This window comes from Musa acuminata, chromosome BXJ2-3 (assembly GCF_036884655.1).
Source record: "Musa acuminata AAA Group cultivar baxijiao chromosome BXJ2-3, Cavendish_Baxijiao_AAA, whole genome shotgun sequence".
NCBI classification, from domain to species: domain Eukaryota; kingdom Viridiplantae; phylum Streptophyta; class Magnoliopsida; order Zingiberales; family Musaceae; genus Musa; species Musa acuminata.
In genome coordinates, this window is record NC_088340.1 from 5,129,477 (window position 1) to 5,154,126 (window position 24,650).

A 24,650-nucleotide genomic window follows, 5' to 3' on the forward strand; every position below is an offset into this window, starting at 1 on the left:
CCGTTCCATCCTTTGCTCCTTCGACGGAAGAAAGCAAGGAAGAGATGAGGATCTATTTTGGTCCTTCGATGTTTCTGCTTCTGTTTCTTGTCGTTCCGAACTTGGCTCGGTCGCAGATACTCTTCCAGGTAGAGATAAACAGATCCATTTGTTGCCTTTATCCTCGATCGCGTTTACAGTAAGAGAAACGAATACGTTGCAGGGCTTCAACTGGGAGTCGTGGAGGCAGCAAGGCGGCTGGTATAACTTCTTGAAAGACAAAGTCTCTGATATAGCCAACGCTGGAGTCACCCACGTCTGGCTGCCTCCGCCCTCGCACTCTGTCGGCGTTCAAGGTCGTCCCATGATTCGTATTTGCCGTCGTGATCACTCTCACATGTTGACCGAGTCGGACTCGGTCTAAACTATTACGAGATTTCTCCTCTCAGGTTACATGCCGGGCCGCCTCTACGACTTGGGTGCTTCCAAGTATGGGAATCAGGATGAGTTGAAGGCGCTGATCGGCGCTTTCCACGACAAGGGAGTTAAATGCGTGGCCGACATCGTCATCAACCATCGTTGCGCAGACAAGCAAGACGGGAGAGGCATATGGTGCATCTTCGAAGGCGGAACCGATGATGCCCGCCTCGACTGGGGTCCACACATGATCTGTAGGGACGACACACAGTACTCCGACGGCACCGGCAACCTCGACTCCGGCGAGGGCTTCGCGGCGGCTCCCGACATCGACCACCTCAACACGCAGGTCCAGCGTGAGCTCACGGACTGGCTGAACTAGCTCAAGACTGACATCGGCTTCGACGGGTGGAGACTCGACTTTGCCAAGGGTTACTCCTCGAGCGTCGCCAAGATCTACGTCGAACAGACGCAGCCAAACTTCGTGGTGGCTGAGATCTGGGGTTCATTAGCTTACGGAAACGATGGGAAGCCAGCATACGATCAGAACGGCAACCGTCAAGAGCTGGTTAATTGGGTTCAGCAGGTCGGAGGCCCAGCGACGGCCTTTGATTTCACCACAAAGGGAATACTACAAGCTGCCGTGGAAGGTGAACTGTGGAGGATGCGTGATCCCCAGGGGAAGGCGCCCGGCTTGATGGGGTGGTGGCCGGAGAAGGCTGTCACCTTCGTCGACAACCACGATACCGGTTCGACGCAAAGGTTGTGGCCTTTTCCTTCTGATAAGGTCATGGAAGGCTACGCTTATATCCTCACGCATCCGGGCGTCCCTTCCATCGTAAGTATGCTTCTGCACAACATTCCATTCAAATAGTATCACAGCATGACGATTATATTTATGTTCGTGTTTGCAGTTCTACGACCACATGTTCGACTGGGGATTGAAGGCGGCGATAACTCAGTTGGCTGAGATCAGAACACGAAATGGAATTCATTCGGGTAGCGCCCTCAACATTCTGGCGTCTGATGCTGACCTCTACATGGCAATGATCGATGGGAAGATACTGACAAAGCTAGGCTCGAGATACGACGTGGGGAATCTCGTTCCTTCCAACTTCCACGTCGTTGCCTCTGGCAATGACTACTGCGTGTGGGAGAAGAGATGAAGACGACGATGATGAATCATGGAAGAGAATTTTCGCTTCTCTTTCGTTCACGTTTCTCATCTGTATCGTAAGACCTCGGTATGAATGAGGTCATGAAGCTTTTCCCTTCTTGGCCGTGAGGCAGCAGAATAAGTGATTCCTGGTAAGGACTGTCGTAATCTATTCGACCAATAAAAGGCAAATTAATGATCCGTATGGATCGATCCAAGTGAAATAATCGAGTTCCATGGTGCTAATCTCCAAATATGTTATGGTAATTATCATGAGATACGTAAAATTAGATCCATGAAAATTATATCCATCACACTATAATTAAGCACTCCGAGGGATTTTTTTTAAATTAAATTGTGGAATAAGAGATATTTTTCATAAGCCATCTTTTAGTGAAATTGTCAGAGTTCATTAGTTAAATGCTATCATACTAGCTTGCATAGGTGCTGTCTTATGCTTAATCATAAAATGACTATCGAAACCCAAAACACCTAAATGACTCATAAAATGATCCATTAATCAAAATCATATGCTTGCGATCTTATTAATATATCCTAAATTTGATCAAACCTTTCGCATAAATATTCCAAAGTTACTTTAAATCAATGATAGAAAAAAAACAGAAATATTTCATCAATATCATAAATCATATCGAAAAACTTATTATGGCATGTGATCATTTGAATAACATTGTATGATACGAAAATGATCTAGATGAAACAAATCATATGATTTAAGTGATCGTTGAACAAAATATAATAAAATATAAGAACTTCAATGCTTATCTAAGTTCAACCATTTGCTATTAAGATTGTGATCTTCTACCCCTCTTAGTCTCCAATGGATGATACTTAAAATGGTTGATTCATTCGCTACAGACGTATATGCGAGATCGAGAGAGGTTTTTTTGACCTGATCACTATGACGCTCATGTTAGTAATCCAAGGTTCCCAAATATGAGTTCGAGTAGTTTAAAAAAAAATAGCTTTCCCTTATTCGAAACATGTTTTTATATATTAAAGAATCAGATATATCACCGAGACTACGAAATCGCTATCTAACAATAAGAAATCATCAACCATTAATCATTCCGTAAGCGGATTAATCAATGAACTCATTCTCCAATGATCACGTGTACTATATCTCTAGTGTCCCCACACGAGCAGTTATAAGATCAACTGCATCCATCATATGGATGGGTATATAGCACACCAGTCTGTTCGGTTATCTCGATGTTCCTCTTGAGTAATTTATGATCGGGATTATTTAGAATCTATGTTTAAAGACGAATCGGTCTCATTATCGTGATCACATCATGATCCGATTCTCATTGCACATATCCATAGATATTATAATATATTCAAGTAATATATAATATAAAGTGATAAAATGTCAAATAATAATAATAAGCAAAAGGACTGTGTGTCAAGTCACACGTGCTATCACTCACGCGATTGGTTTACGGGGTACATATGACTAGCACCTCGGGTATGATCGCCAATAGCCTCTCCACCAAAAACCAAAAATAGTCTAGAGGGCCTAAGCCCCATTATAAAGATTTGAATCACAAATGATAGATGAGCTTCTTGGACGCCTTAGATCTCGTTAGTGAACCGAGCGATAAAGTCAGATAGTGTCTCTTCCTTCCATTGCCTGAGTTCGAGAAACATTACAACTGATGGCCTCAAGCGTACATTCTCGATGGAGTTCGAATTCCTTTACGAGCCGAACGAAGGAGTCGACCGAGAGCAGCTTTAGATAAGTGTATTACTTCCTCACTGGGCCTCTCAGCATCCTTAGAAATGTGAGACATATTAGAGTGTCCAATGCGCCATAGAGAGATATCTGGGGGCGAAAGGCAATTGTGTGTTCAACCTGGTCGGTACTTCTGTTAAAGGCTTCTAACAATGGGAGGTAGAAGTTGGTTGAGATTAGTTTCTCTTGGATGTTTTGGGTGAATGGAGACCAACCCTAGGTGAGATTGACCGAATTCTCTCCCTTGGACTATTGGAACTCCCGTCGCATTTTGTTTAGGTGTTGGTCCATCTGCCTTAGCTAGACCCCTAGGGAGTCATCTATTGAATCCACTAATTGGGTCTCAGATTTAGACGGTGGTGCAATGATGCATTGAACTCTACCATTGGGGAGCAGAGCGCTCTTTCGATTAGTAATTCTATAGAACTTGAGCAATCCTGAGATGTTAGCATTACACCAATCAAGGGTATTCTGATGGGTGCCGATGTCAGTGGAAGTTGAGGTGTCGATTGTGGCTAAGATGGTAGCATTGCTTATTGGGTTAGCTGAGTTAGGAGTGGAGCGATAGCCTGCAATATACCCGTAAGCGTCTATACCTGATGGGTGAGGTTTAGGAACATACCGATGGTGACAAGCAAGTAACTCGAGTTTGTCCGAGGGACATAATGAAGTGGAGTTATTATGGTTGGATTATCTACTAAATTGATTGTTGATCTCTAGTCCAGCTTATTGAGAGATGGACCTTTGAGATGTTCCTTCATGATGATTTTCTTATGTTTCTTATAAAACTAGCCTAGAAAGTGTGACAAGATCGTTTCAACACTAAGTCTTGATTGATGATTTTTTTTTTTTATGGTTCTTTTGTGAAGTGTTTGAGATATACTGTATTCAAACATGCAAATGGTTAGGAATTATTCCCACCAAAAACATAATAAAAAAAATTACTCCTTAAAAGTTTGTGAAAGGAGATGTAAATAAGAAATTAGTTTTTTTTTTCTCTTGTAATGTTTATTTTCCAGTTTGAAATTACTCCATCTTAAAAGGAGAAAAAAGGCATAAGAATTCCAGCATTAAGTGGAACTCATCCAATACAATACCTGTCTAGAGTTCCAGGTGTAAAAATATTATGCACTACTCATTTAGAATCAAAGAATTTAATGCAACTGAAATAAGCAAGATATTCTTCACGTCTGATGCCTGGACAACAATATATTCCCCAAGTAATATAGTTTGCTTAAGAGGAATCATTTATTGAGTCAAGTAACGGTCCAAATTTTATACTGTCGATACATATCAATTGCACCCTAATCAAGTTATGCATTCGCTTGGATGAATAAATCATATACCGTGTAATAACCATCTGAACAATTAAAAGAAATGGGAAAGGCAGTTTTCTCATGAACACTTAGCTCAGTAGATTGTGATACCAGCAAAGAAAGCTACTATGTATCGAAAACCAAGATCCAGAGCAGATTATAATGTTGAATTTTGCTCAACTTTAGTCAGAAACTATGCTGTTCTGTCCCTTTTTCAAATTATGCTGCTGCTTTTGTCGAGAGAATTCTTCTAACTGCATTAGAAAGATCCCTAACATGGGTGTCATCACATCCTGCACAAGTTGGAAAATAGAATTATTAAAAGTAAATAAATGAAGGCAAGAGGAATGAACTTACCGATTTGTTTTAGCGCATCATCAAGTTGGAAAAGGTAATCCCTGTTGGGTCCAGATGGACCTTCAGCCTCGGCAATTTGTCTGTAAAATATGTACATACATCAACTACCAGACACACGTATTCGAGACATGGTAGACAAATGAAATGGCCACCATACCTGGCCATTTCATCCAGTGATGCTGGTCCCAAATAATTCTGGTTGGCCTTCTTGTCCGCTGAACCTATGTATCTAATTAGTTATAGGAATCAGAGTGTGTTTCAGAAAAGAACATTTTAGAATATAACTTTATTAGCCTGCCACTTACACCATTACATGATTGATAGCTGGAGTAGAAGAAGCCGGGTCCTGAAATCAGATATAGGCACACTTTTGATAGACAACATAAATTGAAAGCAAAGAAGCTGGCAAAGTACGTCCTACTTACAGTGTAGAATTCAAGATAAACCTTCATGTCATATTGCTTTTCCCTTATTTCTAGATGCTGCAATGCAGACAAGAAAATGTGAAAAAACAGCAGTCTCCCACCAAAAGAAAACATATAATCCGACAAACTAAAGTTAAAGAAACAGTAAATTGTGCTTACTTTACAATTGAAACAGAGACAAATAAAGAGGTATTTGAAAGATTAGATCGTTGAGTGCAATTAAAAAAATTTAAATGCAACCTGAGATACTGATTACTGGATGTTTATCTTGCAAACTAGTTGGATTGTCATTATCATTCTGGTACTCAGAGGCTCCAATATAAAACACAAAATTGTATGTAAAACAGATATGCATAAATGGATAAAAACCCAAATAAATTGTTTGGGCCATGTTCACTTTTGGAAAACAGATCTTTTTCATCCATGTTATCAGTAATAGTGATAATGGTGATGATAGAATATAGATGATGGTGGCGGAGGACTTGGTCATGGTCATGACCATGGTAGCAATGATAATAGAAGTGCTTGTTATGGTGATATTTAAGGAGGAGGTAATACTGAATTGGTTGTGGCAGGTGCGACTATAATGGCTTGTTGTCAATGGTGATAGTGGTGACTCTTAGTTAGTGCCGGTCATGGTAATAGTGGATGGAGCATGTGATAGTCACATTAACGATGATGGTGGTGACAAAAACAATAAACAGAAGTCATGGTAATAGTATAATAGGTGATGATAAAAAGGAAAATGCAGCGAAGATGCCAAGCCTCTTGAATGCTTTGAGACAAGAGGCACAAAAGAGTGCATCACCAGTTGAAGCAAGACATAAATTTCTATAAAAGTAATGAAATAAAATAGACAGATATATAAGAAAAAACATCATTTTGTTTCAAACTATAAATATAAAAAAAATCAAAGATAAACGGCTAGGAAGTAAAAGAATCAACACAGAATATAATAACTTAAAGGATTAAATTTTTTTTGATAGGTTTAGTTGGTTGAAGGATTAGCAAAGTATAACGAAAAGTGGTATTGTTAAATTTATGAAAAATTAATGAAAGAAGAAAAAGGTCAATAAAGAAACAACTAAAAGGATTCATTTAGTGGCTTCAGTCGAAACTTAGTGGCGACATAGCTGTAGTGACAACAATGACAGGGTCAGTGGTAGCATTTATCATGGTGGTGATATAGTGATGACAACAACCATAATGTAAATGCCAGTAATGGTGATGACCACAAGGCTTACTACATGAGAAGCTTTAAAAAAATCCAAAAACTAACTTTTGTTTTCTTTGTACACGAAACCCTACACGATTAAAAAAATGGTGAAGCATGTATTTCAAAATATAATTTATTGTAAGCAAACACATCCTTTGATATCAATACTAGACTAATTACCATAGAGAAAATTCAACCTCATAATGGTGACTCATGCAAGAAGAAAGTAATCTGTGTGGTTACACTCGGACACAAAACTGTTATAATGTCTAACTGTAGTTGTTAAAACTACATTTGATATAATGTCTAACACAATCTAATAAGAAGAGCCCAAGCTGATGGAATGTGTATTTTACCAAAAATGAAAATTCATATCCAATGCAAATTAAATATAAAGATAAATATGGTAGAATACTACCTCTAGGGCAATCCTCTGATCTTCTTCACCAGAAACTTTGTATGCAACTCCCCACTAGAAGCATATGGAACAAAAGAAACCATTAAGCAAAATACAACAATAAAAGGATATCAGAATGAAAAAAATGCAAACACAAAAACAAACATCTGTTTTTGTAAGTACAAGAAAGCATATCAATTGTTTATGCATCTCTTTTTATATATCTGCTTCTTCATACACTAATGCCTACAGTGTGATCTAACTGTATGTATATCAACAATATATTTTGCACAACACATGTAACAACATATGTTAGTTATCTAACATGTTTATTTGTGAGCTTTTATTATTCATCAAAATGCATATTGTTATTACAACAATAACAACATCAAAATCGTAAATCCCAACTATTTAGGGTCGTGCACATGGATCTTTTATCGCCATTGAGATTTGTAAAAAGTCATATATTTAGTTAACTTCAACATACTTAAATCTTTATTTATAACTTCTATTAAAGTCTTTCTAGATATTCCTCTATCTTTCCTCGTATCACTAACATTAATCATTTTACCTCTTCTAAGTACTACATTCATAGGTCTCTTAAACACATGTTCATACCATCTTAAACGATTTTCTCTCATCTTATCCTCAATCGAAGCATTACCTAATTGTTCACGAATAAAAGTATTTCTTTTTTAATCTTTCCTAGTAACTCCACACAGTCATCTCAATATTCTCATCTCGACAATACAAACTTTTTATATATGTTGTTTCTTAAGTGCCCAGCACTCAGATTCATACAGTATTATTAGTTTCACAACTATGTTATAAATTTTTTCTTTTAATCTCAAAGGTATTTGATGATCACACAAGAATCTTGATGCCCCTTGTCGTTTTAACCATCATGTTATTATTCAATGAATAATATCTTCATAGCTCAAGCTTATAATCAATTCCACTTAGGCTCTCATCAACTAGGATAATATCATCAGCAAATAACATACACTGGGAAGGTCTATTATGTAAATAACATACACTGGGGAGGTCCATTATCAATGTGAAAAGGTAGGGACTTAATGAGAATCCTTAATGTAATCCTATACTAATAAGAAATTCACTAGACACACTCCCTATAGTTCTAATACTAGTAGCTACATTATCATGCATATCTTTAATAATATCAACATAATTAGTGAATATATCTTTATTTTCTAAAACTCATCTCAATAAATCTCTAAGAACCCTATCACAAGCTTTCTCTAAGTCAATAAAGCCCAATGTTCATCGTACCATAGCATAACATTTGGTACGAGCAATACATACCGGTATGATGGGGGATCGATACGGGCAGTATATCAATATGTCTCTAGGTACCATGTGTTGGTACACTCGATACAGGTCGATATGGCTCGATATATAGTTTACTGATAAAAGGTCGATATATCGGTACAGACTAGTAAGGCGAACCATGATAAAGCCCATATACATATATTTCTTTTTCTCTCTATACTTTTTCATTAATTATATTAATAAATAAATAGTTTCTATGTTTGATCTTTCAAGCATAAAATTAAATTGATTTTTAGAGATATTTGTTTTAAGCTTTATCATATTTTCGATAACTCTTTACCAAAATTTTATAATATGGCTCATGATTTTAGTTTCTCTGTAAGCATATTGTTATTGTAGAAAAAAAAGGTTTATAATGTCACATATGTTACCACCAAATCTATGACAACAAGGCAATGATTATAAGCATTTCATCACGAAAGAACTATCTATGGTGCTCTAAAGAAATAGATTCCATTTAATATCACAATGAAACCATTTTCTTTCTAAAGCTAACAACAGCACCAAATATTTCACACTAATATAGATTTACATAGACCATATATTCATATAGTGAAACTTCAAAGGTGAAGATTCTATAATTTGATAGAAAACAAAAGTATGAGAGAAATGAAATTATAAAAGCTTAGCACAAAGGTTTTCCAAACTACAAGCTGAACTATGCTTATAAGAGTTTGCTCCAATATGTATGCCAAGAGTTAACAGTCATCTACTTATCCTATTGAAACAATTTTGGCAAGAAAGCTTTATTATTCTTCTTTCATATTCTTACAAGCCAATGAAACAATTCCAGAGATAAACTGTCATTTATTTCTCCTTAGATAATAGAGGTCCGACAGCCCAATATCTTGAGAAACAGTCTGCAATAGCTGCAGAACTACAACATGCATCAAGTTTGACAGTATGAAACTTCTACAAAGAGCCAACAATTTTTTTTAAATATACGGCATTTTAATTAAAAAAAATTAATTCCAGTTATAGCACAAAGCTCTGAATCTTGTGTTCGTGGTTTCGAACCCCACGGTGGGCGTTCACAATTTGTTGCAACACACACGATTAACGCCTGACAGACCTAATCATGTATAAAAGCTTTTTTGCCCTCTAATCAAAGAACGACTGAGCAGACACAGCTGTCAGTGCGAAAAAGTCATGGATAGAAGTTTCTTCCCTCAAAAAAAGGAGTATCCAACTCAGCAGATCCAGCAAACGAAAAATTCTCTCTGTCGCCGTAATTAACAGTCCAAACAATCACACACAAATCATTAATCGTGACAGTAAAGGGAATAGAGAGAGAGAGAGAGAGAGAGAGAGAGAGAGAGAGAGAGAGAGAGAGAGAGAGAGTACACAGATTGCTCCGCGAAGGGGTTCCAAAGTGACGGTTCTTCCGGGGAAATCGGGAGTCCCTCTGTGGTCTGTGCTACCTATTCCATTCCACCCAATAGATCAAATGATTCAGACACCAAAAGCAACAAACCATTAAAAACCAACGTTTTGCACTCTTCTTAAAGGGTAGGAAGGGAGGAAGGTGGCTTGCCTTGGTAGAAGACCCTACGGAATCCCTTAATAAATCCGACGCGCCTCTCGTCGTAGCGGAACCCCGCCTTCCATATCAGAGACCCATACCCGAACACCCACAGCACCATCTTGCGATCTCCCTCCCACTCCTCGTCTTCTCCCTCCCTATACGAGTTCTGGGGACGGAGAGGGGAGAGACGACCAAGTGATCGTGTTCTGTTACTCTTGCGTCAGTCACTAAGTTCGGGGCGGTGATCGCCTGTATCATCACAACATGGAACATTTGGCCCTTCTGAGAGGCGGCCGGCTCTCGTCACATTTATTTCACGGGACCCACAGTCTCGTACGAGAAATATACGCGTCCCCTGACTGAGACGACACAGGCAATCAGTGCCTTCGTGGTCGAAGCTGGTTGGCTGTAGCTTTTCCGCGTTTGTTTCGAGAGATGGAGTTAAACGATTGGCGTTTGTAAATAAGATTTTTTTAAAAAAATCTTTAATATATACGCTTTTACATATCGACCCTCTAGGAAATGTAACAATATCATATTTGTCCTCCCAAGCTAAAAAACTTGCATATGCATCCCTATATTTAATCTATTGATTATGTACTTTAAAAACTTACTATGTTGTAAAGTCTATTAGGAATATTTTATATAGTTTTAACTCAAAATAATGTTTTGGTGGACAATGAAAATTTTAAGGGTAGATATGCTATTTCTAGACATCGTATGAATGGATTTGTAAAAGCAGAAATAGTATATAATGATACCGAGTGCAGTCTTCGGATAGATTTGTGAGGCCAGTCGAGGCCCGGCCCAAACATTATGTGCTTAGTTTAGGCCGATCCGGCCCATAATCGCCCAATTACTGAAGCGGATCTAAAATTCGAAATAGAAAGCCCAGAAATCTCCCTATGAAGAATATTCTCGTGTTTTGGGGGCAAATTGACCGTCCCATTCCCCATCTCTCTCCTCGAGCAGATGAGATGTAGAAGACGACTTCTTTATGCCGTTGTCTCCTCCCCTCTGTCTGACTCTTATCCCAAATCCCCCTGAAAGCATGCGATCCAAACGCCTCGCTTCACATTCCGCGAACAAAGCTTCTTCTTCCTCCTCTTCTTCTCACTCCTCCGCGGCTGCGGCCGACTCCCGACTGCCAACCACGGAGGACCCTCCCTCCACCAACGGCGGCCCCGGTGGCCGCTCGGCCCCCCAGACTCCTCCTGCCTCGAAACCCCTCCCGGAATCCCACGCGGCCGCCTCACCTGCCGCCACGTCGAGGCGTAGCGAGCGGAAGCGGAAGCCCCGCGAGTTCGGCGGCAAGAGCTCCCCCGAAATCCGGCAGAAGAAGGTTTGGTCGGAGCACGATGAGGTCGAGCTCCTCAAGGGCGCCCTCGCCTTCCGCTCCCGCACCGACGCCCTTCCCAAGCAGCCCACCATGGCTGCCTTCTTCGCCTCCATCAAGAGCTCCGTCGGCCCCCACCTCACCACCGATCAGGTCGGCTACAAGCTCAAGCGATTTGGTCCTTCGACCGAAGAAAGCAAGGAAGACATGAGGATCTATTTTGGTCCTTCGATGTTTCTGCTTCTGTTTCTTGTCGTTCCGAACTTGGCTCAGTCCCAGATACTCTTCCAGGTAGAGATAAACAGATCCATTTGTTGCCTTTATCCTTGATCGCGTTTACAGTAAGAGAAACGAATACGTTGCAGGGCTTCAACTGGGAGTCGTGGAGGCAGCAAGGCGGCTGGTATAACTTCTTGAAAGACAAAGTCTCTGATATAGCCAACGCTGGAGTCACCCACGTCTGGCTGCCTACGCCCTCGCACTCCGTCGGCGTTCAAGGTCGTTCCGTGATTCCTATTTGCCGTCGTGATCACTATCACATGTGGGGAATCTCGTTCCTTCCAACTTCCACGTCGTTGCCTCTGGCAATGACTACTGCGTGTGGGAGAAGAGATGAAGACGACGATGAAGAATCATGGAAGAGACTTTTCGCTTCTCTTTCGTTAACGTTTCTCATCTGTGTTGTAAGAAAAAATATCGTTTCTCATCTTTGTAAATCTATTTTAGTGTGAAATCTTTGGTTCTGTTGTTAGCTTTAGAAAAAAGATGGTTTCATTGTGATATTAAATGGAATCATGTTTCCCTGCAATCCATCTATTTCTTTGGAGTACCATAGATAGTTTTTTTCCGTTATGAAATGCTTATATTCATTGCCTTTCTGTGATAGACTTGGTAGTAACATATGTGACATCAGAACCCTTTTTTTTTTATAATAACAATATGCTTACGGAGAAATTAAAATCATGAGCTATATTATAAAATTTTGGTAAAGATTTATCGAAAATATGATAAGACTTAAAATAAATATCTTTAAAAATCAATTTAATTTTATGCTCGAAAGATCAAACATAAAAAATTATTTATTTATTAAAATAATTAATAAAAAAAATATAGAGAGAGAAAGAAATATTTGTATTTGGGCTTTATCATGATTCGCTTTACTAGTCTTTATCGATGTATCGATTAGTTATCAGTACAATACATATAGAGCCATACCAACTTGTACTGAGTGTATCAACACATGGTACACAGGGGACATGTTGATATATTGCCCGTATCGATCCCTTGTCGGACCGGTATGTACTACTCGTATCGAATGATATGCTACGATACGATGAACATTGGGCTTTATTGACTTATAAAAATCCCGTGATATGATTCTTAGAGATTTATTATGGTGAGTTTTCACTAATTATATTGATATTATTAAAGATATGTATAATAATATAACTACTAGTATTAGAACTATAGAAAGTGTGTCTAATAAATTTCATATTAATATAGAATTACATGAAGGATTCTCATTAAGTTCCTACCTTTTCACATTGATAATGGATGAATTTACTAGTCATTTACATAATAGACCTCCCAAGTAAATGTTATTTACTGATGATATTATCCTAGTTGGTGAGAGCCTAAGTGAAATTGAGTATAAATTTGAACTATAAAGATATTGAGAGATTGATGAAGACACTATTCATTGAATAACAACATTATGGTTAAAACGACAAGGGGCATCAAGAGTCCTGTATGATCATCGAATACCTTTGAGATTAAAAGAAAAATTTTATAAAGTAGTTGTGAAACCAATAATACTTTATGAATATGAGTACTGGGAAATTAAGAAACAACATATATAAAAAGTTTGTGTTGTCGAGATGAGAATATTGAGATGAATGTGTGGAGTTACTATGAAATATTAGAAAAGAAATATTTTTATTCGTGAACAATTAGGTAATGCCTCGATTGAGAATAAGATGGGAGAAAATCATTTAAGATGGTATGAACATGTGCTTAGGAGACCTCTAGATGTAGTAGTTAAAAGAGGTGAAATAATTAATGTTAGTGATATAAGAAAAGATAGACGAATATCTAAAACGATTTTACTGAAAATTATAAATAAAGATTTAAATGTCTTAAAATTAATTAAATATGACTTTTTATAAATCTCAATGATGATAAAATATCTATGTAACCGACCTCAAATAGTTGAAATTTACGGCTTGGTTATTGTAATAATAATCTCCATTTTGATGAATGATAAATGCTCACAAATAAACATGTTAGATAACTAACAGATGTTATTACATGTGATGTACAAAATATATTGTTGATATACATACAATTGATATATAACAAGAGATATGTAAACAATTGATATGTTTTCTTGTACTTACAAAAACATATGTTTGTTTTTGTGTTTGTATTTTTTATTCTGATATCCTTTTATTGTTGTATTTTGCTTAATGGTTTCTTTTGTTTCTTATGCTTCTAGTGGGGAGTTGCATACAAAGTTTCTGGTGAAGAGATCATAGGATTGCCCTAGAGGTAGTATTCTACAATATTTATCTTTATATTTAATTTGCATTAGATATGAATTTTTATTTTTGGTAAAATATACATTCCATCAAGCTCTTCTTATTAGATTGAGTTAGACATTATATCAAATATAGTTTTAACAACTTGATATTATAACAGTTTTGTGTCCGACACATATTAATTCCTTCTTGCACGAGTCACTACTATGAGGTTGAATTTTCTCTATGGTAATTAGTCTAGTATTGATATCAAAGGATGTGTTTGCTTACAATAAATTATATTTTGAAACACATGCTTTACCATTTTTTAAATCTTGTGTAGGGTTGGGTGTACAAAGAAAACAAAAGTTAGTTTTTAGATTTTTTTAAAGCTTCTCATGTAGCAAGCCTCGTGGTCATCACCATTACTGGCATTTACATTATGGTTGTTGCCATCACTATATCACCACATTGATAAATGCTACCACTGCCCCTATCATTGTTGGCACCAAAGTTTGCAATACCGAATGATACTGTCCATATCGAGCGGTACATATCGGTCCATTAGGAAACCAATACAAGGATTGCCAACTACTGAGCGGTACCATCGATTGAGGTGTTATCGTCGTCGATTGAGACTTTATCGTCGACGATGACCGAGGGAGAAGAAAGAAGAGGGAAAAGGGGAAGAAAGAAATAGGGAAAAAATGGAGAACCTGGAGATTGCCGCTCTCCTCCTCATCTATTGGTGACTTCTCATCCGTGCAGGAGAAGACGCATTAGCATCGTGGGGTGGAGATATTTTTTTTTCCTTCTCTTCTCGGGCAACATCATAATTTTTTTTTAATCTGCGACTTTGCTCGAGATGACGTCGTAATTTTTTTTTTAATTCTGCGACGTCACCTTGACAACGTCACCCGGCATAGAGGTAAACCAAATAGGTAAACATATATATATATATATATATATATATATATATATATATATATATATATATATATATATATATATATATATATATACTGAGCGATTTACTTATATGTATAATATGACTTGGCTTGGATGATTTGACTTAAATCTATAGTTTCATTTTAAATACTAGAACACCAAAGCACACGTTATATGTCAGTCAATTCTCTTTGCTTCTAATTACACCCTCTTCTATCGACCTAAATAGACATATATGTTTGTGGTGAAGGGGATCAATCAAGCAAAATCATTTCTTGTTTGATTTATGTGATCTTCCACTCCAAGTTTGTATATAAGATATTCAGTTGTGTTTATTTGGCCTTTCATTTCACGATATGATTTGCATAAATGTGTATTATATGAAACAGTGGGATTTTTAGCTAAGCTCAAAAGTAATTTTTGTACTCTCAACATCATGTGGAGTGTTCCCATTTGACGTGAGATTTCGTATCAAATTGCAGAATTTTGGTCAACGTCCTTGAAATTTCACCTAATAATTTCCACCTCACAATCTAATATTAAATGGTAATGCTAGACTCTTGTTATATACTTTTCAGTTAAAAATGTTTGAAACATTGGTCAGCACTTATTTTAATTACCTAACAATGAAATGAATATGATATCTAATAGGAGATATATTATCGATTAATCATCCAATACATCATAGCTACATTATACTTAAAAGAGAAAGGAGAAAATCAGACTTCTTTTTTATCATTTATAACAAGAAAGACAATCACAAGCTTTTTTCGTATCATTTATGATAAAAAAAATCATAAATTTTTTATGATAAAAAAGACAATCATAAGGTTCCTTACCCTTTATGATTTTTTTTTTATCATTTATAATAAGAAAGACAATCACAAACTTTCTTCATATCATTTATCATAAAAAAGACAATCGTAAATTTTTTTATGATAAAAAAGATAATCGTAAATTTTTTTATGATAAAAAAGATAATCGTAAGGTTCATTACCCTTTATGATTAAGCATAAAAACTCGCTTTAGCTTAAATAAAGAAAGGATTATTCGCACTCGTACTCATGCACCTCGAGTTACTAAATTGAACATTAAAGAGATTGAGATGAGAAACCTCTCTCGACCTTGGTTATCATGTAGGTGATATATTAGGAGTTAATCATTTTCACCTCGGAGATACCTAGACAACGTTACGTATACGAGTCTGAATAACATCAAAAGCATTCAAGAGGCTTGGCATCTTCGCTGCATTTTCCTTTTTATTATCATCATCTATTATACTATTACCATGACTTGTGTTTATTGTTTTTATCACCACCATCATCGTTAATGTGACTATCACATGCTCCATCCACTATTACCATGACCTGCACTCACCACTATCACCATTGACAACAAGCCATTATAGTCGCACCTGCCACAACCAATTCAGTATTACCTCCTCCATAAATATCACCATAACAAGCACTTCTATTATCATTGCTACCATGGTCATGACCATGACCAAGTCCTCCACCCCCATTGACATGGACGGCACCTAACGTTGGCGCTTATGATCAAGTTATTAGCAGTCGACCGCCTGCCATACACATCCAAACCCATCTTTCGCAACTCTCCCAATGCTACTGTGGATTAAAGAAACACATCCAAACACATCCAAAATATGGATTAAAGAAACTCTATATCAAGACTACTGTGGAACTTTTATCAAGAAAGTGGATATTTACATGTTAGCAATAACGCAAGATAGTATATATGTCACTCGTCATAAATGTAAGAAAAATTGTGCAAAATCTGACATGGAAATGATAAATGCATATTGGATTCGGTAAGCAATACACAATCGATCGCACTACAAACAAACAGGACCAAATCCTGCGTCCGATTGCTACGAAACGTGTCAAAGACAACCTTTTACCCTCTTTGCGAGCGAGGTATCGGCGCAGCCGAGCACCGCGAGGATTCCACACATGGCGAACGCCTTCTCTTGTCGTTGGTTTCGAGGTGTCGAAGGCGATGATGATAGGTGAAGGAGGACTCGACCGCGCCCCTCGCTCGGTTCCGCCCGCTTCCTCTGTGGCGAGAGGAAGCCAAACGATATGTGAGCGAGAGAGAAGGAGATCATAAATTTAATCCAATCCGTTGATTCCGATGGCACGAATCTTACCGTATGGCATATTTTTGTGCGCATTGACCGTTGAGTTTCCAAACACCAGCTTCGGAATCGATCAACTCCGCTGTTCGGTGTTCGCGACAGTAAAGAAGGAAAACGTATGCCTGACACGTGTCCGTTTGTTCCAAAAAAAAGATCACCTCTTCGTTTCTTCCCGCATTTTGTAACCGACTTGCTAGTGGATGTATGAGAGTAGGACCCACAGACAAGATGAGCATAAAATAAAATCAACTTTTTTCTTGATAAAGATTTGCTGAGAATGAAAAATCTCAAAATATTAGACATCATTTAATGAACTCCGACAATTTAACTAAAAGATGGCTTGTGAAAAATATCTCTTATTCCCCAATTTAATTAAAACAAATCCCTCGGAGTACTTAATTATAGTGTGATGGATATAATTATCAAAAATTGGGCATATGTTCAACGTTCTCAACAACCCTTATAGCATTTGTTGAGTTACTACTTGAAGAATATTAGAATAACTATTTTGATCTTGAGACTGACATGGAATGAGTTTCTACTTCTCCACATGCAAAACACATCCCTCTTCGTTTATTTTCTTTTGATCTTTTCCTTGTTTGAAGCGTCGATATATGGGTTAGCTAAACTTCACAGTGAACACTGTCCCCATTTTACGTATCTCATGATAATTACCATAACATATTTGGAGATTAGCACCATGGAACTCGATTATTTCACTTGGATCGATCCATACGGATCATTAATTTGCCTTTTATTGGTCGAATAGATTACGATAGTCCTTACCAGGAATCACTTATTCTGCCTGCCTCACGGCCAAGTAGGGAAAAGCTTCATGACCTCATTCATACCGAGGTCTTACAACACAGATGAGAAACGTGAACGAAAGAGAAGCGAAAATTCTCTTCCATGATTCATCATCGTCGTCTTCATCTCTTCTCCCACACGCAGTAGTTATTGCCAGAGGCAACGACGTGGAAGTTGGAAGGAACGAGATTCCCCACGTCGTATCTCGAGCCTAGCTTTGTCAGTATCTTCCCATCGATCATTGCCATGTAGAGGTCAGCATCAGACGCCAGAATGTTGAGGGCGCTACCCGAATGAATTCCATTTCGTGTTCTGATCTCAGCCAACTGAGTTATCGCCGCCTTCAATCCCCAGTCGAACATGTGGTCGTAGAACTGCAAACACGAACATATATATAATCGTCATGCTGTGATACTATTTGAATCGAATGTTGTGCAGAAGCATACTTACGATGGAAGGCACGCCCGGATGCGTGAGGATATAAGCGTAGCCTTCCATGACCTTATCAGAAGGAAAAGGCCACAACCTTTGCGTCGAACCGGTATCGTGGTTGTCGACGAAGGTGACAGCCTTCTCCGGCCACCACCCCATCAAGCCGGGCGCCTTCCCCTGGGGATCACGCATCCTCCAAAGTTCACCTTCCACGGCAGCTTGTAGTATTCCCTTTGTGGTGAAATCAAAGGCCGTCGCTGGGCCTCCGACCTGCTGAACCCAATTAACCAGCTCTTGACGGTTGCCGTTCTGATCGTATGCTGGCTTCCCATCGTTTCCGTAAGCTAATGAACTCCAGATCTCAGCCACCACGAAGTTTGGCTGCGTCTGTTCGACGTAGATCTTGGCGATGCTCGAGGAGTAACCCTTGGCAAAGTCGAGCCTCCACCCGTCGAAGCCGATGTCAGTCTTGAGCCAGTTCAGCCAGTCCGTGAGCTCACGCTGGACCTGCGTGTTGAGGTGGTCGATGTCGGGAGCCGCAGCGAAGCCCTCGCCGGTGTCGAGGTTTCCGGTGCCGTCGGAGTACTGTGTGTCGTCCCTACAGATCATGTGTGGACCCCAGTCGAGGCGGGCATCATCGGTTCCGCCTTCGAAGATGCAATATATGCCTCTCCCGTCTTGCTTGTCTGCGCAACGATGGTTGATGACGATGTCGGCCACGCATTTGACTCCCTTGTCGTGGAAAGCGCCGATCAGCGCCTTCAACTCATCCTGATTCCCATACTTGGAAGCACCCAAGTCGTAGAGCCGGCCCGGCATGTAACCTGAGAGGAGAAGTCTCAGAAGAGTTTAGACCAAGGCCGACTCGGTCAACATGTGAGAGTGATCAAGACGGCAAATACGAATCACGGGACGACCTTGAACGCCGACAGAGTGCGAGGGCGGAGGCAGCCAGACGTGGGTGACTCCAGCGTTGGCTATATCAGAGACTTTGTCTTTCAAGAAGTTATACCAGCCGCCTTGCTGCCTCCACGACTCCCAGTTGAAGCCCTGCAACGTATTCGTTTCTCTTACTGTAAACGCGATCAAGGATAAAGGCAACAAATGGATCTGTTTATCTCTACCTGGAAGAGTATCTGGGACTGAGCCAAGTTCGGAACGACAAGAAACAGAAGCAGAAACATCGAAGGACCAAAATAGATCCTCATCTCTTCCTTGCTTTCTTCCGTCGAAGGAGCAAAGGATGGAACGGGATGGGGATGGGAGAAGTGTGAGGGCTAAGGGCACGTATATATAGCTGGAAGTGGCAGGGCAAGTAAGGCATGAGGGGAAGTAGATAAGCGTTGTTGTGGCCCATAACCTGCGTGGGGTCACCGGTGATTGGAAGAAGATAGGGCGAAGTCCGTTGCCAACTCTCACAAGTAGATAAGCCTTTTGATTACTGCAGCGTCTCGGGCACGTTTGATGGCCACATCCAACTGTAGAAACGGCTCACATCCCTATTATCGTGGCAGTCGAAGACTAGTGGAGAGGGAAGCTTCAGGCTCATTCTCACAGAAGGAGTTATTACCTTGTGGTCCTTTTCTTTTCCGTCCAATATAAGACTGTGACGAGAGACATGGCCGTCCAAAACACGCAAGCGGTTCAAAGATGATGAAGAAATTTGCATCCCTCTGAACCCATATCATTTCATTGCGAAGCTTCAATGACTCCCTACGGACACAGCGCCATACCACCTTACCACTTAATCGTATGAATCATGCCCCTTACTTGACCAACCGAACGGCAAAAGACAAGCTTAATCCAGCAAGCGAAGCAAAAACGCACATTTCAAGAGGCATTTATGCTCTTCCTGTCATGTCAGTGTCTGTTCTCCATCATTTTTGACTTACCATGCCCAACATAGTATCGATTGAATCATCATAAATTGTATGTGATAATTGGTAGTGTTAGTACTTTCCCTATCAGCTAGAAAATAATGTGTGATAATTGAATCATCATAAATCTTTGCAAGCATTACATTTACTACTCTTGTGCAGCACTCGATCTGCCGAACCTTATCGAGTGTTACACTTTTCCAATTGGCCATGGGAAAGAATAAATAATATTAGATCAGGACAGAAAGATGCATCACATACCAATTAATGGAATTGTGGAAAAGGCATGCAACTTAAGACTGCAGCAGCAACACATCCACTGTAGTGAAATGGCCAAACTGTATTCCATGTCAGTCTCAAGAACAAAATAGTTATTCTAATATTATTCAAGTGGTAACTCCTCAAATGCTATAAGGGTTGTTGAGATATTTGATCGATAGAGAAATTTTAAAAAGCATTTGTACAATGTTAAATATTTTGAATAATATTTAATGTACTTAAATGGAGGTAAATTCTTCCTTTGTATAATGTGCACAATAGTTTTTATTATCAGACTCCACTTACATTTACACTAATGTCAGTTCTATCATTTTTGTTTCTTGTAACCCTATAAGATTTGCATTTGCTACACATTGGAGATTGTGTTAGAAAAGCTGCAACCACTCAACATAGAATCGTTAATATCATTTATAGTAATATTACGACATATTTCAAACCATCAATATTACGACATATTTCAAAATTGAATCAGAATCTTAGTCCAATTGAATTGACCGATAAAATTTATAAAATCGGGCTCACATCATTTATGAAATTGTAGCATTAAAATTGAGAAAACATTGCTACCAAGATATTTGGGCTAATTTAATCAAGTTAAAGGTTTAAAATAATAAACTCGATTGAGTTAATATTTTTAAATTAAAATCAATCGAAACCGATTTAGGTCGAATTGATTTTGAATACATTCAGTTCGATTTTAACACCCTCTATATAATATTATATATATATATATATATATATATATATATATATATATATATATATATATATTCACCTAAATATGAATTTATTTATAAATGAAATCCATCGTGTAAATCATAGTCATGCATGTCAGACGGATTGACAAATTAACGGATTGACGTTGAAACCAAACCCTTTCTTTTCCAAATCCCTTCTTTCCCAAGTGATCGGGTGTGAATGATCTGAACGGGGATCGATACTATGTTGGCCGTGGCAACCCAAGGATGAAGAACAGGATATTGACATGATAGGAGAAAGACAAATACCTCTCGAAATGACAGGAGGAGGACAAATGCCTCGGACTTGACCTTGAAACCAAACCTCTTCTTTCCCAAACCCCTTCTTTGCCAAGTGATCGGGTATAGACAATCTGAATAGCGAACGAACTGTTCGACATGGTAAACCAATAATTAAAATGGATGGGAATAGGATATTGACATGACAGGAGTGCAAATGCTAGTTTTGTTGCTTCATTTGCTGGATTAAGCTTGTCTTTTGCCGTTCGGTTGGTCTGATTCATACGACATGTTCATAGGAATTAATTAAAGATACGCTATGAAACGATATGGGTTCATAGGGATGCAAATTGCTTCATCATCTGTGAGTGTGAATGTGAAGCTTCCTTCTCCACTAGTAGAGAAGGACGAGAAGATAATAACTCCATCTGTGAGAGTGAATGTGAAGCTTCCTTCTCCACTAGTCTTCGACTGTCACGATAATAGGGACGTGAGCCGTTCTACAGTTGGATATGGTCATCATACGTGCCCGAGACGCTGCAGCAACGGACTTCGCCCTATCTTCTTCCAATCACCGGTGACCCCTCGCAGGTTATGGGCCACAACAACGCTTATCTACTTCCCCTCATGCCTTACTTGCCCTGCCACTTCCAGCTATATATACGTGCCCTTAGCCCTCACACTTCTCCCATCCCCATCCCGTTCCATCCTTTGCTCCTTCGACGGAAGAAAGCAAGGAAGAGATGAGGATCTATTTTGGTCCTTCGATGTTTCTGCTTCTGTTTCTTGTCGTTCCGAACTTGGCTCAGTCCCAGATACTCTTCCAGGTAGAGATAAACAGATCCATTTGTTGCCTTTATCCTTGATCGCGTTTACAGTAAGAGAAACGAATACGTTGCAGGGCTTCAACTGGGAGTCGTGGAGGCAGCAAGGCGGCTGGTATAACTTCTTGAAAGACAAAGTCTCTGATATAGCCAACGCTGGAGTCACCCACGTCTGGCTGCCTCCGCCCTCGCACTCTGTCGGCGTTCAAGGTCGTTCCGTGATTCGTATTTGCCGTCGTGATCACTGTCACATGTTGACCGAGTCGGTCTTGGTCTAAACTATTCTGAGACTTCTTCTCTCAGGTTACATGCCGGGCCGGCTCTACGACTTGGGTGCTTCCAAGTACGGGAATCAGGATGAGTTGAAGGCGCTGATCGGCGCTTTCCACGACAAGGGAGTCAAATGCGTGGCCGACATCGTCATCAACCATCGTTGCGCAGACAAGCAAGACGGGAGAGGCATATGGTGCATCTTCGAAGGCGGAACCGATGATGCCCGCCTCGACTGGGGTCCACACATGATCTGTAGGGACGACACACAGTACTCCGACGGCACCGGCAACCTCGACTCCGGCGAGGGCTTCGCGGCGGCTCCCGACATCGACCACCTCAACACGCAGGTCCAGCGTGAGCTCACGGACTGGCTGAACTGGCTCAAGACTGACATCGGCTTCGACGGGTGGAGACTCGACTTTGCCAAGGGTTACTCCTCGAGCGTCGCCAAGATCTACGTCGAACAGACGCAGCCAAACTTCGTGGTGGCTGAGATCTGGGGTTCATTAGCTTACGGAAACGATGGGAAGCCAGCATACGATCAGAACGGCAACCGTCAAGAGCTGGTTAATTGGGTTCAGCAGGTCGGAGGCCCAGCGACGGCCTTTGATTTCACCACAAAGGGAATACTACAAGCTGCCGTGGAAGGTGAACTGTGGAGGATGCGTGATCCCCAGGGGAAGGCGCCCGGCTTGATGGGGTGGTGGCCGGAGAAGGCTGTCACCTTCGTCGACAACCACGATACCGGTTCGACGCAAAGGTTGTGGCCTTTTCCTTCTGATAAGGTCATGGAAGGCTACGCTTATATCCTCACGCATCCGGGCGTCCCTTCCATCGTAAGTATGCTTCTGCACAACATTCCATTCAAATAGTATCACAGCATGACGATTATATTTATGTTCGTGTTTGCAGTTCTACGACCACATGTTCGACTGGGGATTGAAGGCGGCGATAACTCAGTTGGCTGAGATCAGAACACGAAATGGAATTCATTCGGGTAGCGCCCTCAACATTCTGGCCTCTGATGCTGACCTCTACATGGCAATGATCGATGGGAAGATACTGACAAAGCTAGGCTCGAGATACGACGTGGGGAATCTCGTTCCTTCCAACTTCCACGTCGTTGCCTCTGGCAATGACTACTGCGTGTGGGAGAAGAGATGAAGACGACGATGATGAATCATGGAAGAGAATTTTCGCTTCTCTTTCGTTCACGTTTCTCATCTGTGTTGTAAGACCTCGGTATGAATGAGGTCATGAAGCTTTTCCCTACTTGGCCGTGAGGCAGGCAGAATAAGTGATTCCTGGTAAGGACTATCGTAATCTATTCGACCAATAAAAGGCAAATTAATGATCCGTATGGATCGATCCAAGTGAAATAATCGAGTTCCATGGTGCTAATCTCCAAATATGTTATGGTAATTATCATGAGATACGTAAAATGGGGACAGTGTTCACTGTGAAGTTTAGCTAACCCATATATCGACGCTTCAAACAAGGAAAAGATCAAAAGAAAATAAACGAAGAGGGATGTGTTTTGCATGTGGAGAAGTAGAAACTCATTCCATGTCAGTCTCAAGATCAAAATAGTTATTCTAATATTCTTCAAGCAGTAACTCAACAAATGCTATAAGGGTTGTTGAGAACGTTGAACATATGCCCAATTTTTGATAATTATATCCATCACACTATAATTAAGTACTCCGAGGGATTTGTTTTAATTAAATTGTGGAATAAGAGATATTTTTCACAAGCCATCTTTTAGTTAAATTGTCGGAGTTCATTAAATGATGTCTAATATTTTGAGATTTTTCATTCTCAGCAAATCTTTATCAAGAAAAAAGTTGATTTTATTTTGTGCTCATCTTTTTTGATGCAGAAAGAAGTAGATACCATCACATTCAAAACATCTCAAAGATGTGATTTCGATGAACAAGATTGTGATCCTGGCACATGTTTCTATAAACGAAAACAACTTCTTTCTGTTGGTGTTTTTACACACATAATTAAAAAGGTCCGGAGTTCTTGTAGCACTCGCATGGACATTGCAAACAAAAACACACAGTAAATGCTATCTTACATGCTTGCATGGGTGACGTCGGTCCTCCTCGAAAACCCATTTGGACTATCGCTGCCCAATGCCTCACCCCAGTTCCCCAGATGCCTCATCCATTCACCCTCTCTCTCTCTCTCTCTCTCTCTCTCTCTCTCTCTCTCTCTCTCTCTGAACACACACATATATATACATATATATATATATATATATATATATATATATGTATATATATACATATGTGTGATTTAGCATCTTAAACTAATCTGTGTTGCATAC

General features: G+C 39.6%; 4 protein-coding genes and 1 pseudogene across 4 annotated transcripts; 3 read left to right on the forward strand and 2 right to left on the reverse strand.

Moving 5' to 3' along the window:
• LOC135606420 (alpha-amylase isozyme 3C-like) lies at positions 1–1,764 on the forward strand (annotated as a pseudogene).
• Positions 1,765–4,534: 2,770 nt separating this feature from the next.
• On the reverse strand, positions 4,535–10,118 carry LOC103977548 (gamma-glutamylcyclotransferase 2-3). The gene is made up of 8 exons (XM_009393095.3): positions 9,904–10,118; positions 9,714–9,790; positions 7,041–7,094; positions 5,407–5,463; positions 5,287–5,327; positions 5,139–5,210; positions 4,982–5,061; positions 4,535–4,917 (listed from the first exon to the last, which is right to left on the reverse strand). The coding sequence occupies exons 1-8, from the start codon at positions 10,010–10,012 to the stop codon at positions 4,844–4,846; spliced, it is 564 nt and encodes a 187-aa protein (XP_009391370.1). The 5' UTR covers positions 10,013–10,118; the 3' UTR covers positions 4,535–4,843.
• Positions 10,119–10,830: 712 nt separating this feature from the next.
• LOC135606421 (uncharacterized) lies at positions 10,831–12,038 on the forward strand. Its single transcript, XM_065097445.1, has 2 exons — positions 10,831–11,521; positions 11,596–12,038. Exons 1-2 carry the CDS (start codon positions 10,892–10,894, stop codon positions 11,959–11,961), a joined length of 996 nt encoding a protein of 331 aa, XP_064953517.1. The 5' UTR covers positions 10,831–10,891; the 3' UTR covers positions 11,962–12,038.
• A 5,548-nt stretch (positions 12,039–17,586) lies between these two features.
• LOC135607051 (alpha-amylase isozyme 3C-like) lies at positions 17,587–19,332 on the reverse strand. The gene is made up of 4 exons (XM_065098537.1): positions 19,213–19,332; positions 19,006–19,138; positions 18,107–18,912; positions 17,587–18,030 (listed from the first exon to the last, which is right to left on the reverse strand). Exons 1-4 carry the CDS (start codon positions 19,294–19,296, stop codon positions 17,779–17,781), a joined length of 1,275 nt encoding a protein of 424 aa, XP_064954609.1. The 5' UTR covers positions 19,297–19,332; the 3' UTR covers positions 17,587–17,778.
• A 2,596-nt stretch (positions 19,333–21,928) lies between these two features.
• LOC135607052 (alpha-amylase isozyme 3C-like) lies at positions 21,929–23,674 on the forward strand. The gene is made up of 4 exons (XM_065098538.1): positions 21,929–22,048; positions 22,123–22,255; positions 22,349–23,154; positions 23,231–23,674. Exons 1-4 carry the CDS (start codon positions 21,965–21,967, stop codon positions 23,480–23,482), a joined length of 1,275 nt encoding a protein of 424 aa, XP_064954610.1. The 5' UTR covers positions 21,929–21,964; the 3' UTR covers positions 23,483–23,674.
• The last annotated feature ends 976 nt before the right edge of the window (positions 23,675–24,650 follow it).

Coding starts and splice junctions, on each gene's coding strand:
- LOC103977548 (XM_009393095.3), bottom strand. CDS start 10,012: ATGGTGCTGTGGGTGTTCGGGTATGGGTCTCTGATATGGAAGGCGGGG. Junction 5,464..7,040: donor ATCAGAGGATTGCCCTAGAG/GTAGTATTCTAC, acceptor TCTGCATTGCAG/CATCTAGAAATAAGGGAAAA. Junction 5,211..5,286: donor GCTATCAATCATGTAATGGT/GTAAGTGGCAGG, acceptor ATAACTAATTAG/ATACATAGGTTCAGCGGACA.
- LOC135607052 (XM_065098538.1), top strand. CDS start 21,965: ATGAGGATCTATTTTGGTCCTTCGATGTTTCTGCTTCTGTTTCTTGTC. Junction 22,049..22,122: donor AGTCCCAGATACTCTTCCAG/GTAGAGATAAAC, acceptor AATACGTTGCAG/GGCTTCAACTGGGAGTCGTG. Junction 22,256..22,348: donor GCACTCTGTCGGCGTTCAAG/GTCGTTCCGTGA, acceptor TTCTTCTCTCAG/GTTACATGCCGGGCCGGCTC.
- LOC135607051 (XM_065098537.1), bottom strand. CDS start 19,296: ATGAGGATCTATTTTGGTCCTTCGATGTTTCTGCTTCTGTTTCTTGTC. Junction 19,139..19,212: donor AGTCCCAGATACTCTTCCAG/GTAGAGATAAAC, acceptor AATACGTTGCAG/GGCTTCAACTGGGAGTCGTG. Junction 18,913..19,005: donor GCACTCTGTCGGCGTTCAAG/GTCGTCCCGTGA, acceptor TTCTCCTCTCAG/GTTACATGCCGGGCCGGCTC.
- LOC135606421 (XM_065097445.1), top strand. CDS start 10,892: ATGCCGTTGTCTCCTCCCCTCTGTCTGACTCTTATCCCAAATCCCCCT. Junction 11,522..11,595: donor AGTCCCAGATACTCTTCCAG/GTAGAGATAAAC, acceptor AATACGTTGCAG/GGCTTCAACTGGGAGTCGTG.